We start from the raw sequence: 21,170 nt of genomic DNA on the forward strand, positions 1-21,170 counted from the left end.
CCCTCGTGGGACGCCGGACTTCCCGTCACGTGGCACGCCAGTAGCGTCACGTGTGGCGCGAGCCGTCCCGCCGGCAGTGGTCGCGCCCTGCCGGTCACGTGGTGCGCGCGCCCCGCCGGCACCAGCCCGAGAGCGGGAGCGGGCGGGAGAGAGGAGGGACGGCCGGGAGCGGGACACAGCGCGGTTTGTCCGGCCCCCGCCGCCGGCCCCCGCCGCCCCCCCACCATGATCAAAGCCATCCTCATCTTCAACAACCACGGCAAGCCGCGGCTCTCCAAGTTCTACCAGCGCTATGTACGGTGGGCCGGGGCTCGGCGGGGCGGGCGGTGGCCGGGCCGGGTCGGGGCCGGGCGGGGACCGTGCTATGGCCGGGCGGGGACCGTGCCATGGCCGGGCCGGGGCCGGGCGGGGACCGTGCTATGGCCGGGCGGGGACCGTGCCATGGCTGGGCCGGGGCCGGGCGGGGACCGTGCCATGGCCGGGCGGGGACCGTGCCATGGCTGGGCCGGGGCCGGGCGGGGGCCGGGCGTGGGCCGGGCGGCGGGGCTGTACGCGAGGCCCCCCGGCCCGGCGCAGCCGGCAGGGCCGGGCCCAGGGCAGCGCCGTGGGGAAGGGACGGTGTTGAGAGCGCATACATGAGGAGTTGCCTTTTAGGAGCTGCCGAGGTGAAGCGAAGAGGCAGGGAGCGAGTCTTGTCCGGCGGCGGGCTCGGCTCGCCGAGCTCCCGTGTGAAGCGTCGCTCTAAGCTCCGCTGTCTGGCGCGGTGCTGTGTGCCTCTGTTACGGCAGGGCTGACAGAGCAGGGGAGATGGGCTCTTAAACACAGCCTTTTCTTTCGGAAAGTCTCAGTGTGCTGTGAAATTGCAGTTGACGTGAACAACGTAACGAACTAGAAAAGAGCATTCAGTTACGTGGTAGAAGGCAGGCAGCTCTGAAAATGCAGCACAAACGCTCCATCTGAATGGAAAAAGGTGCAGTGCAAACTCGTGATTTAGTTGAAGGATAAGAGATTTTAATATAATGTTTTGAGCGTACTGTATTTCCTAGCAAATATGCTTGGGCATTAAAATACGAGAAAACAGTTGGTATTTCTTAAGGTCAACAACTCGTCTTCTAGCAGTGCAGTTACTTGGATTTGTGGCCGCTTTCTTGCAGTCCTGGTTATTAGAGAACTCATAGTTCATCGGAAGGGATGTATCTTACTTGTGCACCTCAGAGCAGAAATGGTGACTGTGACACTTCAGTTTGCGCGGTCAGGTTCTGAATTAAAGGAATGTTAACTGCTACAGGTCCTTCTTATGTATGACTGAAGTAGAAGGGAAAGGAGATGAACAAATGGCCAGAGGATACCAGATTATTCTTGTAAAGCCATTCTGATCTACTAGTTTCATAACTGGTCCTTAGACAAATTCTTAGTGCTTAAAGTAGGGTAATAATCTGTTTGTATAAACAAAATGCTTTGAAGTTTAGAAAATGTGAATAGCAAATGAAGAAACTTTCTGGTGTACAAAAGCAGGTGCAATCGTATAGATTGTATTTTTTTGTGTGATTTCAATAATGTAAATTTTTTTGTGGACCTTTTAAAGCTTATGCATTCTTTAGTGTCAATTGAACTGGTACTGCAGGCAAATCAGCTTTTTTCTGTGAGGGGATGCATCTCATGCTTTCTAGAGAGATTAATTTGGTCAGATCCATGAAAGAGGTACTTCTTTCATAATACTAAATCTTATATGAGAACAGAAACTGAATAAAATGAAGTTAATAATATTTTGCAGTTATTAGAAAAATAATTTATAACAATTAAAATATATGTCTTCATTTCATCTTTCAGAATATAGACCCATGGCCATAATTTCAAAGTTCAAAATTAAGTTTCTAAAGAGCCAGAAGAATTCTGTCTCAGAAGTGATGTTTCTGATCTGCTAAGAGTTAAGATCATGGCTTAGGAGAACCTGTTGCTCACAGTGCCCTTGTATTTCAGGAAATTTTTGGAAGTATTAAATATTGTGGGGTCTGTAGCTTCCCTGCTCTCTTCAAGCTTTGGAGACTTCATTTTATTCTCTGTTTATGGATAAAAGTAGTTTCAAAGCATGCCTGTAACTGTTCAGGCTACATTGAAGATACAAAAAAAAATCAAACTACTTGAGAGCACTTCTGGTTTACTTGAAAAAACTATTTTTAGACTAATTTTTACCTAAGTTCCCAGTTTTCCACATTTCTCAGTAATACCTTCTTGTACAACTTGTAAATAATGGCTTTTTGTGTTGAAATGACACAAACAATCCATGTCGTGTTAACTGGCAGCTTTAAGGCTTCAGAAGTAGATTGAGAGTGCTGATACACTTTGTGTTTTACAGTCTTTTGTGCTGTTTTCATTGTCAATCCTTTTTAACAAAGTGTATTTGCTTTCACAGAGTGAAGATACACAGCAACAAATTATCAGAGAAACTTTCCATTTAGTATCAAAACGTGATGAAAATGTCTGTAATTTTCTAGAAGGAGGACTGTAAGTATCAAGTTGAAATAAATGCCAAATACTGGCTTTCAGGTATTTTTATTTCTGATTGCACTACAGCTTTTCATGTTGTAATGTAACTGTTATGTAACTTGAGATTTGTTGATACATGAGCAATTATATAATTTTGCAGCATATGTACATATTCTTTACTAACTGAAGCGTAGCTATGTGTACCAAATGTCTTGGGCAATATTTTTTTTTTCCTAGTGCTATAATGGCCACAGTGCCATACCTAGTGTCATGGTTGTTTCAGATACAAAGATGAGGAAGGAACGGGCAGATACTCTTTCACTAGAATCAAGCTAAAGATTTCTGGTCACATTTTAAGAGGCACTGGCATTTGCCATACCCAGTGACTCACAGAATCACACAATATTCTGAAGGTACCCACAAGGTGTCTGAAGTGAATGACCTGTACAGGAATCCACAGCCAGCCTTGCTGGTTTTAGCACCATGCTCTGACCAAATGAGCTAAATCTCCAGAAAATTAAATACTTCGGAACTGTTCTTTGGCTTGAGATAAAATTTGAGAAGACAGACTTTGATAGTAGGATTCTGCAGCCTTTTTATCAGGATTTGGGGTTGCTTTATGAATTAGGAAGAAAAAAAAATATTTTTAAATGTGCTAACTAGTATAGTTTCAACCAAGGTATTTTATTAATAAAGGAAAAGCAAGGTAGGAGGAAAGTGAGGCTTATGTATTCTGTCTCTGTAAAATACAAAAAAAAATCTCTTTTGAATCATCTTCATTGTTTTTGAAAGTCAGCTTGCTTCAGCTGAAGAAATTCTGAAATTGAGATGTGTTTTATTTTTAAGTATTTATTAGCCATTGAGAGGAAATCGATAAAAAGCCATCTTCTAGAAGAAGGGATCAGGACTGATGGAATAAATTCATGATCTCCAGTCTGTGACAGATAGTGTCATAGTCTGTTAAATATTGGATTTATGGGAATTTCTGGTTACTGAATGTTGGTCTGCTAACACCTGGATTTTCTGTGTTCAGAATCAATTAAATGCTTAGCTGTACCATATCAGCTAGGATGTCTTTTTTCTTGCTCAAAATGATTCCTGATTTTTTTATATACTGTTCTTAAAATTTAAATTATTCTTTTTCAACTACTCAACTGGTGATTCTATCATCAGGTTCTTGGAGATGATCTCAAGTTGGAAACATTCTGGCTTGAATTCTGTAAGTGAAAGGAAGAAGACATTTGGAGCTTTTTAAAAATCACAGCTGCTTGACAAGAATAAACTGAGACAGAGAACAGAATTCTGTCTTTCCTCCTACTGCTCAATTACAGGGTTACCATTTCAATATTTTTTTCTCTTTTTTCCTTTCAGGACAGGGTTCACTTTATAGTTTGCAGTTTACCCAAAGGCCTCAATAGTTTATGTGTAGAACTGTGTGTATTTCAAGTATGAAGTATTTGAAAGAATGGGTCAGTAGATGACAAAAGAAGGAACTTCAATTGCTAGGTCTTTCACTGTCCTATTTGTTTGTAACAGTGTTGTCTAATACATAAATGTAATTCCTGCTCTTCAGAATCAAAGGGTTCTCCTTCTCTACCCCCCTCCCTGCTCTCTGCCAAGCATTAATGCAGCACAATGTGCTTAAACAAAAGTGAGCTAAAGGATTTTTGTTTTTTAAATCTGTGTGTTCTCTCCTTGTGATAATGACAGAAACTAAAGGGATGAGTTACATTGCACCAAATGGGTGATTCAGTTCTGGTACAGAATTAAGGAAAAATCACGATAGTCATGGCCATGTAGGTTCAGCCTAAAAAATACTTTTGTCTCTCTACGAGTGGATCTCTTACAGCTCAGAGCAAATGTCAGTGATCTGATGTAGATGTACACTGTTTTACGTGCCTTTTTTCGTAAGGCCATAGCAGAAGACTGGAAGAACATGCCTCTTTAGACCTCATTCGGTGCCATGATGATTAGTGAGTGCATAAAAATCTGATTGCTTCTGTGACTGTAACATTGCATCAAAATCTGATTGCTTCTGTAACATTGCATCAAGTATGATCCCACTTCTCAAGATGTCAAATGTTTCGTAGAATAAGTGTTACATGTTCTTGGTTATTAAATGGATCATAAACCAATTTAAGGCTTTTTTTTTTTTTTTTTTTTTTGTAATCCAAATGCCAGTCTTCATTACATTTTTTTTTCCTCTTGATGCTCTTTTGAGAAGGTAAGGGAAGGATTCATAGGCATACACTGTTAATCTGTAAAGCAGATTAATCTCTGTGCAGTGCTTGCCTGCAGTGTGGAATGGAGGTACATTTAATGCCTGCTTTTATGTGATCTGTTTGAATTGATTTTCTTAAAGGTGCACAAGTTGATGTCATTTTTATCCATAGAGATAACAGTAACTGCTTGTGTGGTAAATGTAAATTGGTCTGTCTTGTTACTTAGTCTTCTACTGGAAGTACATTGCAAAACAAATTTGCAATGTAGTTGGATTTGGGAGAGCTCCAGATGTTAACAATAGGCCTCCTGTTAATTGAAATAACTGTGAGGATTTGCTAAACTTATCCTGAGATGCTAACTAAACTTTCCGTGTTTTATTTCCTCTTTAGATTAATAGGTGGGTCTGATAACAAACTAATTTACCGACACTATGCCACCTTGTATTTTGTCTTCTGTGTGGATTCCTCAGAAAGTGAGCTTGGTATTTTAGACCTCATACAAGTAAGTTCTTTTTGCTGTGGGTTTTTAATTTTTTTTTTTATTCTTAACTAACTCTGAAGTAACTAACTTTTTTTATTCTTAACTAACTCTGAAGTAGCTTAGAACTTAAACATTTTGCTTGTCTTTTTTTGCAATATTTAGAAGGTTGCTTTTATACTGTGAACATACCAAGAAGTGCTGAGTATTATTTTCAGATTGTTTACATTTTTCTGGGCTGTCTTTGAAAAAGTCATTGTCCAAGTTGACAGGAAAGTGAGGAAACTATTGGGAGCCTCCTGAACACAAACTATATTTTGTTTTGGCTTTTCAGGACCTTTTTTGGCTGCAGGTAAAAATGACACAGTGCAAACATTTACTATACAACTGTAGATTATGAGAACTTGGGTAGGCAATGCTCTGTATGTGTATGTATATTAATATATATCCAGACTCACACACTCATACATGCATGCATATATATATATTCACTATAAATGTATAATGCATAAATATGTCCAAAACCTCTTTGGATTAAACTTTTCTTGTAGCATATGAGCTTTTTGACAGGTATGCCTTAGAGAAGGAGGGCAAATGCTCCCTTAGGTATGTGCTCTGCACCAGGGGAATTGGAATGGGTAGGGTGAAGAATTGGTTGGGAGAAGGTGATCCATAAGCCTAGGTTCTTTCTGTATCTCAGTAAGAAAGGCTCAACAGCACAAATGGTTTAATAAGATAACCGATTAAATCAGCAGAGTGAGAAGATGAGTATAGATGGTAAATCTTACAGCCCTTCAGGTTCTGGGCATGCCACCTTCATGTGGCCCCCAGTGGAGCCCAGCTGGGTTTTCCTGCACTGTGTGGGGCAGAGCAGATCCTGTGTATGGAGAGTTTTCCCTCTTTTGAATCTTTGAGCTATTAGATAATTTCCTTAACGGAAAACAGCTCTTGCTAAAGGATATTTTCAGGAGAACTTCTTGCTGCAGTTTGAGGCCATGACAAGGCCATGCAAGTGGCATGCCCACTGGTACTATGTGGGAGCTGCCTGCAGGATCCTGTTACAGTGAGCTGGCTGAGTTTATCCCTTAGCCAAGGAATTTTTGCATCACAGCACTGGTCTCTGTGTCTATTCAGGTTGTGTAATGTGGATGACTAACCCCTGACCATGCAACAGTCTCTTAGTCAGAATCAGTACATTCCATTCCTATGGTTCATTTTAGCCAAGGTTATAGATTATATTGAGAAGATCTGGCCTGCTCAGCCCAGTAGAGCAGACATGGTCTGTTCAAGATCACTGACACCTCAACAGAATGTCTTCTGCAAGGCTTCCAAGTACAGTTTCCTTTCAACTCAAGGACCCATCAGGACCATTGAGTTCAACTCCTGGCATTGCCCAGGACACCCCAAGAATCACACCATGTACCTTAAAAGCATTGTTCAAATGCTTCTTAAATTCAGGCAGGCTTGGTGCTGTGGCCAGTATTTAAACTGCTAAATATGTCCATTATGAACCCAGTAACAAATAGTATGTTTGGTAACACTTCTAAGTCAAGAGGCCTCTGATTAAATCAGTGATTTTTTTCATCTTACAATTTGCAATAAACAATTTCAACGATGATCGTTAGTGAACTCGGATGTGGCAAAAAAACATCAGTTTCACACTAGGAAGTGATTTATGTAATTGCACAAAATGGATCTCTCTTTATATATATATATATATATATATATATATATATATATATAAAACAGTAAATATAACTTACTTTTGAGCCTTTTAAAAGCTTGCACATCAAAACAATTGATTTATTACATAAGTAAAATATGTCCTGAGACATGGGACTGTGTCACTGGTTATTTCACTGTAGAAACACTGTGCATCTCTAAAGCCTTGTGGACCTTTCTTGAAGCTGTATAGCTTCTCACAGACACCTCCTACTGTTCAGAACAGCTGCTCCAGTGTTGCTGTTCCAGACAGTAGATCCAGAAGGGTGTCTGTGTGGGTAGCAGGGAAGGAAGCTCTCTTTTGGATTCTTCCATCATCTTTGGTGATATAACGTTCTGCAATATGGGAACAGTGCAGCATTAACAAGTAAGGTACACAATGGGTGTACCTGTTCATAGCAGGTTGTTGTACAGCGTTGCTTTATTGCCTGTTGCATAATGTGTCTTCTTACTTGGAAGTGCCAAAATATTTATGAGCAGAGAAAAGAAACATATTCATACATAGTGCAGCCTAAAGTGTACATTCACGTGGTTTAGGTGTTGAAGCAAATTGCTTAAGCTTAGTACTACCCATAGTCCTCAAACATTGTGAATTAGAGAATTTAAACTTTTCTCTAAAATGTGTTGCTTTTTATACCAAAAATGCTTCAATAGATTTTCATCTCCTAGTCTTTGTATTTCACATTGTTTCCAAAGTACCCCAGTGTTTAATTACATGTCAACATAATTTCTTAAAGGAAACTGAAGTAATAAAAATGCTATTTTCATTTTTAGAAATATTTTCTTTATCTGACTGTTTTGTTTATAAATCATACAGTCTCACCACGGTACCTACAGCTATTGTGGATTCCAAATTCTCTTACACACTGTAATTCAACCATTTGATTATAGTATAGAGTATTAGAGAAATATTAAATATTAAGAGTATTGAGATTAGTTAAATATTTTTAATTTCTGGACTGGCTCAGAAGAAGGATCTGTTTAATCATCTTAGCAGTAGCAATCAGAATTGAATGTATCTTTTACTGAAAGAGGGCCATCAGAATGTTTCTTATTGCTTGTTAATCCCACATGCAGTGTATACTAACAGGATATACACACGGATATTGAGTTGAGCAAATAAGCTTTGTTTCTTCCTGAAAGTGTTGAACCATTTTTATATATCTTTGTTTACTGTAGTTCAGAGATAAAACAGGTAAGAGTAAGACATCTGGGCTTTGTTATGAGTCATACATACAATGAATTGGTTAAGTAAGTAGGTATGTAAGGGACCAGTTTATGATGGAAAGTAAACTGGTGAAAGGAACCTAGAACTCAGTATAGCACTTTGGAGGTTTCTGTCAATGTAAACTGAAAAAATGCATAGGAGATTAGATTACATATGGCAGTCTGCAGTTCTTTTCAGCAGAAAGTTTTGGTTGTGGTACTTAAGATACTTTTGTGATTGTCACTTATCCCTCTGTTAGGTCAGAGCTGTTTCACAGATCAATCTATGCTTAGGTTTTACAGTCTTTTGGATTCTGTAAATTCTGTCATGCTATTTTAGCATCTTTGTGTTAGCCTGTGAAGCATAAGGTTTTTTAGTGCATGGAAGGAAAATATGTGTGAAAACACAACTAGCTGTAGACTGCCGTAAGGAAATAATGAGGGGTGTTTACAGTGGTACTTTAGCTATGTTACGGACCTAAGAGCCTAGGTCAGTCTTCCATGGGAAATTCAATGGAGCCTTTCAAGGTAATGGTGTTCAGCGAGAGGTATGTGGGAAGTGAAGTGCAGTTTATGCAAGATTTTATTCTCAGTTCATAAGAATAAAGGATCTTGACAGAGATGCTTTTATGCTAATTAAATAAAATCCAGAGAGGTGTATGACTGGGATGAGAATTCTCCAAGGGCAGATTGAATTTCTTCTGTCCTCAGGTTTACCATTGCTGTTTAGGTAAGGGAGAAGAATGGGATATTCTTGGTAGGAGTTACTCTTGTTGTTTTTAGCTCATCTTTTGTAGCTGCTTTTGCTAGTATTTGGCATTATCTATGCTTCATTACATTTAATTGATTAGGTGTTCTGAGTTTTCTGCTGTCCTTGTTATCTTCCTACTAATGTATGATTTACTCCATTTTTGTCTTATTTGCTTATTTTAAAAATAAACCCTTTATTAAAAAACTGGTGTTTTGTTTTGACATATGGCTGAGGGAGTCCCAGGCTTGCATATATTCAATAAAAATTTAATATTTTTTCATGTAATTTACATTCCCAGTGTGTATCTGTCTTTATTAAAGCATATTTCTTACAAAAGAAAGGTGTAGCAATCTTCCATTTTTTTCTTACATGCTTTCTGTTTACTTACATGGAGATGTGCATGGTTTTTTCTTTTCACCATAAAAGATTATAATTTCAAAAATGAAGCACAAGGGGGAGCTAGTAATTAATTGTACATGCATCCTTATTTTCCTGCTATTTCACTCTTTTATTTATGTTACTCTTCCAGTAATGTCACATTGGTGCATCTGAACTGATGTGAGTGGAGGGTTTGTGTGTCTCAAAACTATGGATGCATTTTCTCTTCTGGTTATTGATCTACAGATCTGCAGCATTTGAAGGGATTACTGAAGTGCTTAAATTTTAGCAGTGCTTGGAACAGCGTGCAGTTCATTTGACTCAACTAAAATTCAGATGAAAGTGACTTTCATTTTATTTACCATTTCAATTATTGCAGGCATCTTCAAATAGTCCAAGAAATGTTAGTGTAAAAAATCTAGTCTACCTTGCAGGCCAATGGTTTAAAAGACCATTTATAATGGATGTAGACCCTGTCATTTCTGGCATTATTCTGAGTGAACTCACCATCATGAATGGAAGAGGGGGGAATTTTCAAAGTTTCCATGATCTCTGTGAAGGAATAGTGCGTGCCAGCTGTTTCCTCTTAGATTAAAAAATGTTTGTTGCACATTTGGTCATGCATTGTAAGCAGAGATTTGTGAGTTTATTTAGTGTGTGGTTGGGTTGCTATGTAACAGGTGAAGGTTTAAAAGCAACCACTCTTAACAATGAATCTAGTGTTGCTATAGAAGCTTTATGTACTGGAAGAATGACACAAAAGTTAAACTTTTATGTTGTTGATGTGTGAGCCTGCCTTGCTACTAAACACATGGGGAGAGGGGGCGATGTTTTTAGGATTCTTGAGTTGCCTTTGTCTTCAATGGATTCTTTTGTTTTCCAAGGAACTAGACAGATGTCAGAGTGTGTGAATCATGTGCAAAGTCGGTGACTATAAGAGGAATAGTGTCAAACTCTTAGCTCTTGTAACTAAAATTGTTGGACAGAGGTTGCATTTGCACTTTTCCAATCTTCTTGCAGCTAATGTCAAACATCACTGTCCTTGTAACTGCATTCTCCTAAGGTGCAAGGAAAGTAAGAGAACATCTTTGGTGATTTGTTTTGCTGCGCGTGTTGTCAAATATGTAGTTTTTTCTGCTTAACATACAAGTTTTTTTGTTTGCTTACATCCCTTGTTATAGAAGACTTATTATTGCAATGAATTAACAACTGCTAGAAGAAAAAAATCTTGCTTTGCTTAGCTTTAGTATAATTTAACAGAAATATTAATTTCTTAGTTAACTTGACATTGAACCTTACTGTCCTGAGTCTGCCTCTGAATGTGCTCTGTGTTCCTAGTTTAGGTGACAGATTTGTATTTTTGGTGTTAAGGAATTGTCTAAAAATGCATGGATCATCAGTTGATTTGCAGTTTGATTTCAACATTTTAAAGACTTTAGAAGTAATAGCAAGGGCAGGATGTGTTCATCTTCTCTCTTACAGTGTGAGCAGGATCTGAAGACCAGCGATTAAGATGTGAAAGTAATCTTTGTTGATAATGAGAAGTAGACAATTGGGAATGGGTGATGTCAAGCAGATCTGTTTCTCTGGGTCCATAGATACTAATACATGTCTGTAGAAGCAGGACTTACATCCAGAAGGAGTGGAGGTGAATGGAGTTACGTCCAGGTGATGTCTGGTCAGCAGTGGTATTGTCCAGAGCTGAGTGTTGGTGCCAGGCCTCTTTAATATCTTTATAAAGGATCTGGATGAGGGGTTTGAGTGTTCCCTCAGCCAGTTTGCAGATGACTTTGTGCTGGCTGGGAGTGTTGATCTGCTGGAGGGATTCAGACAGGCTGGAGGGATGGGTGAAGGTCAGTTGTAGGAGGTTTGACAGGGCCAAATGCCAGGTCATGCCCTTGGGTCACAGCAGTCCCTGCAGTGCTTCAGACTGGGGCAGAGTGGCTGGAAAGCTGCCCACTGGAAAAGGACCTGGGGGTGCTGGTTGACAATGTCTGAACATCAGCCAGCTGTGCCCAGGCAGCCAGGAAGGCCAGTGGCAGCTTGATTTGATGAGTAATAGTGAGGCTAATGACCCTCAGTACTGGACACTGGTGAAGCCATGCCTCAAATCCTGTGTCCAGTTTTGGGCTCCACTGTACTAAAAAAAGACCCTGACGGGGTGGAGCAAGACCAGAGAAGGGCGGTGGAGCCGGTGAAGGGGCTGGAGCACAAGTCTTATAAGGAGTCATGGCTGAGAGAGCTGAGGGTGTTTAACCTGGAGAAAAGGACTGGGGGACCTTCTCTTTCTATACAACTATGTGAAAGGAGGTTATAGAAATGCTTCAATCTGTTCTCCCAAGAAAGAAGAAATGGGACAAGAGGAAACAGCCTCAATCTGTGCCAATGGAGGTTTAAAATGGATATTTTAAAAAATGTCACTGAAAGGGTTATCGGACATTGGAATGGGCTGCCCGTGCCTGGCTCTCAGCGGCCGAGGGATGGAGGATTGCTGGCAGCTGTCCCACTTGTGGCCGGAGGGGAGACACACAAGCAGCAACCCCCCAGTCTCTGCTGAGACTGCTGCGGGGGGTGGTGATCGCTGCAGCGTGGGGAGCGCAGCAGGGCACAGAGCACGAGGAAACTGAGGCACAGGAATAAGGGAAGGACACTTGTCTGAGTCTCCAAAGATGTAATCTCGAAGTCGGGGCAGAGCAAGTGACAAAATCTGAACCTGAAAGGGTTACTTTTAAGGGATGGCAGGAACATGGGGAGGATGCAACCTTTGAGCAACAGGAGCGCATTAGGGGAGGGGTGCAGGGTAAGGGCTCCCCTATAGAAGTCAGCATGGGGAGGGATGAAACCTCACAATCCAATTCTGCTTCGAAGAAGGGATGAAAGACAGGGAACACTCCAGAACCAAAGGAGTGTGCTATCTTTGACAGGGGTAAGACAAGGGAACAAGGGAGGTATACAGGTGGATTAACATGTGGATTGACATACATTTTGGTGTGGGAAACTGTGGTAAACAACTCAGGACTGAACCATTAGGGAAGCCAAATGGGGTACATAGACTGAACCATTACTAATTTTTAACAAGGAATATTAAAACATCCTACAGAAGAACCAACTGTAAAATAACAGACTACCACAGCTGCCCAGGGAAGTGGTGGAGTCTCCATTCCTAGTGTTTTAAAAGCATCTAGATGTGGCACTCAGGTACTTGGGTTAGAGCTGGATTTGGCAGTGCTAGCTTACCTGTTGGACTCATTGATCTTTAGGTTTCCAACTTAAACAATTCTGTATTCTATGTCAGAACATGGTTCCTCATTCCTGTTTTTCTGGGCCTGGCAGTTTATAATCTGGGGCCTCTCAAATACTGAATAAATCATGTGGAACAGAGAAAGAAAATGAGGTATTTGTCTTCCATATTGCATCTTTAGGATGTTTGAGTTAAGAAATGAATAAAAAATTGCATACAGTGACAGCTTAATAAATAATATCAAATACACATTGTGATAAAATGGCTTGAAACATATAAAACTTACTAAAATTTTTAACAAGCTGCAGTTTATTTTCTTGCCATTAATAAATGATCAATAAATTTTTACAAAAATTCGTTTTAACTTTGAAGACCCTAAGCTCAATCTTACATTTAACTTAGAAAGATCCTGAGGTAACTTACATCTGTAGGTCTTATCCCTTAGACAAAGGGAGCTGTGCATACAACTCTGTAAGACTCGAGTCTCTGACAGCACTCGCCACAAGCACAGCATTCACCACAAGCACGTAGTGATTGGCATTCAGGAATTTCAGGACTGCAAGTACAATCATCATTTCATTATCTGGACTAAGTGAGGACCAGGTGCTCTTGGCATACTAAAGTACAAACATAAATGCCAGGATCAGGAGATGTGACAGACGGATGCCTTTTTCATCCTGGATTCAGTGGGTCTGACTGTACTGCTACTGAAGGAGTGATGCTAACAGTTAACAGCAAAGTTAACAGTCTGGTTAAATAGGAGATGTCTGCAATGCAGTAATTATTAAAAATAGTGATGGGAAAAGTTGGCTTTCTTTGCTTCATAATGGAGTTATATTGAAATGAGAAGGAGTACTTTGAATTACAGCTGAGAAAATTAGAGTGTAGGTTATATTACCGGTTTTTCAATATATATCTGTTTTTTAAAACAGTGTGACTTTATACAGAATTTTAACCTAAGTTGGCTTCTGCATACAGTTTTGCCCTCTACATAGATAACATACTTTTGACATAATGTTAACAACATAATTTCTGGAGATACCTTTAATGCCTTAAGATCTGACCAGTGTTTAATTTCTCTATTTGCTTTTCTCAAACCTCACACCTAATGGAATTGTAGAGTTTTTGTTAGATTGACCTTTGGTGCTTTTTTCCCCTTTTTGCAGGTATTTGTGGAAACACTAGACAAATGTTTTGAAAATGTCTGTGAGCTGGATTTAATCTTCCATGTAGACAAGGTACTGTGATGACATCCTGTAATATTTTTACCAAGTAAAATGTTTGTTTCTGCTGATACTTGTTATTAAACTCTGCCTTACTTTCCAGAGAAGAGTAACAAAGCTGGTGAAGGGTCTAGAGAGTAAGTCATGTGAAGTGTGGCTGAGGGAGCAGGGTGTGTTCAGGCTGGAGAGGAGGAGGTTTGGGGGATTCATGCTGCCCTCTGCAGTTACCTGAAGGGAGGTTGTAACAGGATGAGGGTTGATCTCTTCTCCCAGGTAACCATGGACAGACAAGAGGAGATGGCCTCAAGCTGAAATACTTCTTCCCTGAAAGAGGTGTCAGGCATTGAGGCAGACTGTCTGAGAAAGTGATGGAGACACCATAACTAGAAGTGTTCAAGAAATAAGTGGACATGGCACTTAGTCCTGTGGCTTAATTGACATTGTGGTGTTTGGTCAGAGGTTGGACCTGAGGATCTTGGAGGTCTTTTCCAACCTTACTGGTTCCTTGATTCTGTTAATTAATTGTCAGTGAAATCTAGACTGTTTCTGCTAAAATATTATTTTTATTCCTTGAAGCCACAATGGAACGTGCCTTTCTGAGGAACAATAAAGTAATACAGGATATTTGCATAATAATATTGCACATAAAATGGTAAAATTTAAGACATCTGAATATTCTTAGAGTAGGTAGAGCTTCAGGAAAGAATGTGTTGTATTTTGTTTATGGCTACATTTTATATAACTCAGAACTGAAGTTATTAATGTGTTTTCCAGTTAGGATTGGAAGGTGCATTTCATATGCTGTGATTATGTCATTTAAATGCTGTGTGGATCTTTCTGTTTAAAATCTCAAACAGACTTAGTCTTTTTTCAAACATTTAGAAACAATGTTGTTTGAATATTCTCAGCTATAAGAAACAAGTATTGTACTTAATAATCTAGTTTAGAGAAATGCTCTTACAGTCACCTTTCATTTAAAAGGACTTTGGCATTTCTTGGTGTAATACCCAAAATGCTGAGAATTTAATATACAGAATTTATTCCTTCAGTTGCATTTTGTGTCTGCTGTTGATTTCTGTACAGTCGCCTTTCCCTATCTGTGAACATCTTTCTTCATTAACAGCAAAAGATGTCAAAGGAAAGTAAGATAGAAAAAACAGATACCAAGTTAGGTATCTGAAAGAAATATTTCAAACTGACTCAGTTTGTTTCAAAGTCAGGAAGTTCTTTTGGAAGAAATACTTGCACCTTTACCAAACAGTGAAATGCAGATTACCTAGAGTGTGTGTTTAACCATACTTAGGTCATGAAAAGTCATTAGGTTTTCTAGTAATTTCCATTACTGGAACATGTTGGATATTTCCAAGTGACAGATTAAAGTACAAAAGAGTTTGAGTGTTTACATATTGGCTTCTGAGCTTAAAGGACAAAAGTACTGCAGTCATTTTGTGGGAAGGACTTTGATCTCTGGCTGAGATGTACTCCAAGATGTTACTCTGTGGCATGTTTCATTAAAGAGTATTGAATAACATAACTTCATAGACAAAATATTTCTGATAATATGTAGAAAACTTAGGGGCTTCAGTTAAATTTCTTGAAGAGTATTTTACTTTGTATTGGCTATGAGATTATATTTCTTCTTGAAAATGACATATCAAATGGAGAGTAGAATGTAACTGTTTTGTTTGATTTACTAAAAATCTAAAAATCTACCTGAGAATCCCATTAAAAGTTTAGACCAGATTTTTCAAACTCTGAGGAAAATGGGAACCCTAAACTATACTAGTTAGATACTTCAGTAAAAATAATACATTTTCACAATAAAGGCTGATGAAACCTTGAGTTAAAAAACTATGAACGTGATATTAACCAGTGCAATAATTTTTAACTTGATTGTAAATGAACAAAATAATTCAATATAGAGACATGAACTTCTGTAGTAAGGCAAGGCTGTCACCAGCTATACCAGTAGCAGTAGTTGGGCAACTGTAACTAATTTGATGTCATCTCCATTCTTGCTTTTTTTCCTCCATCCAGTTTAAGTTCAGCAGTATTCTTAGAGGTCAGAGAAGAAAATAGGAAGATGTATCTGTGAGAATTAAATGAGAGTATTAAATTGTCTTTGAACTGCTGATATGGTCAATTTGTCAATAAACATAATGCTCTGAGCCTTCAGAACAAATGCATTAACTTTCTCTTTCTTGTTAAGATATTTCAAGTGCAGAAAAGGGAAAAAGCAGCTGCTCCTGTTTGATCTAGACAGTCTAACTTATGTGTGGGTGCTGTTTGGGGTGAAATCTTTAAAATGTTTGTAATTTGAGTGGTCTGATATTGAGGAAAAGTGAGGATTTGTTGTTATTTTAATGAGAGTTACTCTGTGTCTTCAGTTTTTGGTGGAGCTGTGGGAGGTTGCTTTCTTGCACTTCTCTTGTGACAGCTGCCTAAACCAACATTTTTTCTTGTAAAAAGATGGCATGGCATGTAGAACAGTTAAACTGTGTAATCTCAACAGCTGTTGCCTCCTTAGTAACATTTTATGTGGTATTTCTGTAAGGAAATGTTTATGCTCATCAGCATAATTGTGTTTATAATTGTACAGGATTCTGCAGTGACTTAGAGTAACCTGGAGCTAAGACAGATGCTTATTCAAGGATATTGATAGAATATGATAAATTCATTTAGAGAATGGAATATAGATGGGAATGAGTGTTTCTAATATGTAGTAGCAGATGAGGACTTGGGGTGTTGGGGAGTGCGGTTCATACAGGAGAGAATTTAACTTCTCTTCATCTGTATTACAAGCAGCCAAAAATTTTGCTGGAGCAAGAAATTTTGACATGTCTTGTGAGGAGGAGGGGCAGGTTTATTTCAATCCTGCACTGATTCCCACACTGGATCCAAGAGCCTAATGCTCTCTGATGAAAAAGACACCACTGAAAGCTATTATACAACTAAAATAATAGAATACATTCAGCTAGGGATGTAAGGGAATACTTTGGTTTTTTCATTAGTTTTTGGCACCTGTTGAACTATCTCTGGGAGTATCATGATCTCTTGCAAGAGTTTATTATCTAACCAGATGAGTGAGCCATCCAGAATCAAATTTCTTGAAGACAGGAAAATGTGTTTTGCCAAATTTTCCTGAGAGAGTTTTTTATTCATAAATTCCTTCTTCTTTAGAATATGCATTCATACTTTTAGAGAATGCATCAAACATAAATAGGAAGCACTCTTGATTTTTGTAAAAACACTTCAACATTTTTATTACAGATCAGCAATTTCAAATTTTAAAAAGTTGGTGTTTTCGACAGTCAGATCCCTTTTGGAATATAAGATGTCTGTTTGTTGTGCATACAGTCTTTCACTTAAATACTATTTTGAATACACTATTGAAGTCTCTTGCACTTCATTTCCTCTTAATGCATTTTCTTTAAGATGTTTTTGTTGTCACTGTTTCTTAGCAAAAATAATTAGTGATTTTTTTAAATAAGAAAAAATAAATACAATCATGTGTATTTGTACATTTAATATATATTTCCAATGAATTTTAATTTGAAAAGAAAAACCAGTTATTGTTTACTTTTATCTTGCTGCTGTTTGCATATGAGCAAAAATACATTTAAGAGGAGGGTGTCAATGGATTACGAGAGTTATGTAACTTTATTAGTTAAAGCTCTGATTTCCTTTCCTATGGAGATTATCAAATAAAATTAATTAAATGCTGTTATTTAGAAAGCCATCCCTTTAGAAGAAAAGTGGGGCAAGACAAAATAGTTAACCTTCTTCAAAGCCATATATGCTTTGAACATTTTTAAATACTGTGTGTTAGACTTCATTATTGCACTCTGAAAATAGGAAAAAATGCAGAGAAAGGTAAGAAGCATGACCCAAGGTACTATGGTGGTTTGCATTGAGGAAGAAGTTAAATGTTCTAGAGACTGGAGGCAAAGGAGTAAGAAGTATATAAAAAGAAAGGTGTTGGAACAGCCCAAAGGGCCTGAAGAGGAACTGCTTTCAGCCTCTCTAGATACATTAATTATAATTTTTTTCAGAAATACACTTAAAATTTGACAGGGAAACAAATCTTTTTTAGGTATGGCACAAAACCAAGAACTGTGTTGATTTTTGATGTACTACCTCCAGATTATTTGATTTCTATCCTCGATCCATTAGGAAATTGGGAGAATATCCAAAAGAGTAGTTAGAATTATGCTTTTGAGATATGAGATCGTATATGTGTATTTCTGAAAAGTAGAAAAACCCTCCTTTTCTTCAGATTTAAATACTAATACAGGATTAAAATACTATGCGTTACATTGTAACCCTAGATTTTTACAAGTAAGTGTGCAGAAGGATGCCTTTTAAAAACAAAAAAGACCCAAACCATGTCCTTAATACGGTTTGAGTGCAGAATGTGAAGTAGTGATTCATGAACCAAGGCTTTCATCCTCAAGTCAGGGCTGCAGGGAAGAGAGATATTCAAGCATACCCATTTCAGTAGTGTCCCTGGCTGGGACATTTGCTTATGGTTTTTGTGGTCTTGCAGTTTGGGTCTTAGCTGTCACTCTTAGCTGTAGATACTGAAGACTCCATATTTATCAGGTGTCTCAGGAATGTCAGTTCTACTTCTGAGCCAAATCTTGGTATCTGTAATAGGTGAGCATCAGTGTCTCTTCTCAGGTGTAGACCAGAGGAGTGTTTACACATCTACTTGTGAGCAATGTGTTTAGTCTTGTAGGACCTGCTTCCTAGAGGTGTTGTTGCTGTTGATGCTAATTCAAACTCTAATAATGTGATGGAAAATGGGAACAAAGAGGAGTGTGAAAGTTTCTTAGTGTTGATAAGTGGTATAGCATGTGAGTTTGTAATAGAGCTGTGAACAAAGATACTGGAGAAATGAACATGAAATGATGAGCTTTGTTTCACTGTATTGAGGTACCTATACCTTTTTTCCAGATTGTATATAGAATGTTTCGCATTTTTAAATTCTCCTTTGGCTTCTTTTAGGTCCATAATATATTGGCTGAAATGGTCATGGGTGGAATGGTTTTGGAGACCAATATGAATGAAATTGTCACTCAGATTGATGCTCAAAATAAACTGGAGAAATCTGAGGTAAGAGTGATGCACTGTGTAGCTTTGATTTGTGTAGCTTCTAAACTAAACATAGGGTTGTAGTAAATGCATGCTATATAATGCTCTTTGTCCATCATAGAAAACTAAATAGTGTAAGCTGCCTGCTTTAGTGACAAAAATCTGCATTGTATCTCAGGGTATTGTACTTTTCATCAGAAGTAATAAACTGTTTATTGCTGCTGGTTAGATTTTGCTTTTCTTATCTAATTGCATTGTGCACCATTGCTATTAAGATACTTCTGTAGTTCTCCAAGTTTCTGTTGTATAAAGCCTTTTAGTTCCAGCCTACTTGTTATGCTGAACTAGTGACTTCAGCACTTAAATAAAAATTAGATAAAGAAACAAAGTGTGTCTTCAAAGACTACATATTCTTGTTTGATAGTGTGCTTCTAAGCACCTGAAATAAATAACGGCAGTAATACTGCAATACAAGGAAATAAATTGGACTGAAGTGGACTAGATAGACTTTAAAGCCCAGTTTTAGACGCTTCAAAATGAATATGAATTCTGCAATTTTGATAATCTGAACCTTTGGTCTTCAGTGAGTGAGAAAATTATATTTGGTATTTGTCCATACTGGGCTGAGTGAGGGATCACACAAGAGTTTTGGGAATCTTTTTTCAATTCAACAATTGTTTAATTTGTGTTTAGGAAAGACATTTAGCTTAAGAAAGGATCTTAGAATTACTTTATCTTTGATACAGAACTTTACTGTCCCATTAACGTCACCCTTGGTGCCTTGTAAGCCAAAATGCTGCTAATATATCTTTGCTAAGTCTGTGCTGGATTCTACGTGATGAGAGTAATTCCACAGAGGAATTCACCAAAGCAGTAATATCCAAGTTTCTAAACAAGCCTTTGCTTGAATTGAAGACTTTCTAAAGTTGAAGTCAGATGAGCAGACTGAAATCTTGGAGGTGGCATAAATATGAACTAAATGGCATTTTAGGAAAGGACCCAGAGAACTTCTTAGTTCTAACTGAAGTGCAGTAAAGAGAAAAATTAATTTTTCAGCTTTTTTTTTTGTACCACAATGTATACTGTTCTCCTGATTCTGCAGTCTCAAGTTGTGCCACCTCAAGTTTTTTTAATACATTTACATATTTGTTTTGCACAACTTCCAAACTATATCCAAGAACAGGACAACAATATGTGAGAAACAAGAAAAAGCTAGGTATGATATGACACAGTACATGGCAGTATGCATCTGAAAGGATTCTATAGTAGATTTTGAGCATATCCAAAGTGTTCATTTTAATGTTTTTATCACACTCAGAATGAAACAGTGATCACAGAGATTAATATTTGGAGTTATTCTCATATTTTTTTATTATATTTGAATAACTTTTGTATACATGCATTTTTCCTTATTTGATTAAAAAAAGTAGCTGTGTTCCCAAAAGCTGAGCTTGATCAGCAGGTGTGTACTATATATTATGTACATATTGCTTGTATCTGAAAGCATTTAATTCTGTAAATTTTACCAAATCAACTGTAGATCAATCTCTGACTGGTCTTCTGAAACACATCGATTCAGCACAGCCAGCTGCAATACTTGCTGTATTCCATTATTCATCAACAAGTCATTCTTTCTTGTAAGAGCTTTTAATATAAAAGTAGACTGTAGACGATCTGAAAAAAGACTGTAGACGATCTGAAAAAAACCACATATGACTTGAAATATATACAAAGCAAGAGGAACTTATTCCTTTACATTCAGTAATAAATTATAGAAGGTAAAGAAGTAGCAGTGATCAATTCAAACACTTGGTGACTGGGATGAAGCAGAATATTACACAATCTGCTCACCACAAATACTTTCTTTTTCCTTAATTCAGTTACTATTTCTTTTCAAATTTAACAGTTATTGTAATGCTGAGATACATCACAATAATGGATAATTATTTCCTTAAATCATTAATCATTTGTTTCATGTGTATCCACAGAAAATTCCTGATTGCTATTTCTTTTCCTTTTGTATTTTTGATCAAGATTTTAAATCTTTGAATATGTCTTTCCTGAACACATATTTTCAAGACACAAGCAACTCCAAGGGAATCAAAATAAGTAATAACTTTATAAATTTTGAATGCTGGTCACTAAGAAATCAAAACTAGTGAATCTTCTTAGTTTTCTTTAATTAAAAAAAAATAAAATTGAGAAATTAGTATTGATGTAGTCAATAGTTTAGAGGAGTGCCACCTGTGCCCCACAGCACTGTTGCTTTAGTCCCTTTGGCTCTTAGACCACCATCATACCTCTTGCATTTACAAAGCAGCTATTTTTAGGGTAAATGGCCTTTTCTTTTATAGCTGAAATGATGAAA

The 21,170-nt window shown here is 38.0% G+C and overlaps 1 protein-coding gene across 2 annotated transcripts in view; it reads left to right on the forward strand.

Annotated features, from left to right (window-relative positions):
* Positions 1-107: 107 nt before the first annotated feature.
* The window catches only part of AP3S1 (adaptor related protein complex 3 subunit sigma 1), a 29,177-nt gene continuing 8,114 nt past the window's right edge, over positions 108-21,170 (forward strand). For both annotated transcript variants that reach the window (XM_021546185.4, XM_021546186.4), the window contains exons 1-5: positions 108-294; positions 2,414-2,505; positions 5,100-5,211; positions 13,652-13,723; positions 18,716-18,823. In XM_021546185.4, the coding sequence (XP_021401860.2) occupies positions 226-294; positions 2,414-2,505; positions 5,100-5,211; positions 13,652-13,723; positions 18,716-18,823 (453 nt within the window). In that variant the 5' untranslated portion in view covers positions 108-225. The remainder of the gene's footprint in view (positions 295-2,413; positions 2,506-5,099; positions 5,212-13,651; positions 13,724-18,715; positions 18,824-21,170) is intronic.

This window comes from Lonchura striata, chromosome Z (genome assembly GCF_050655825.1).
Source record: "Lonchura striata isolate lonStrDom1 chromosome Z, ASM5065582v1, whole genome shotgun sequence".
In the NCBI taxonomy this organism is placed as follows: domain Eukaryota; kingdom Metazoa; phylum Chordata; class Aves; order Passeriformes; family Estrildidae; genus Lonchura; species Lonchura striata.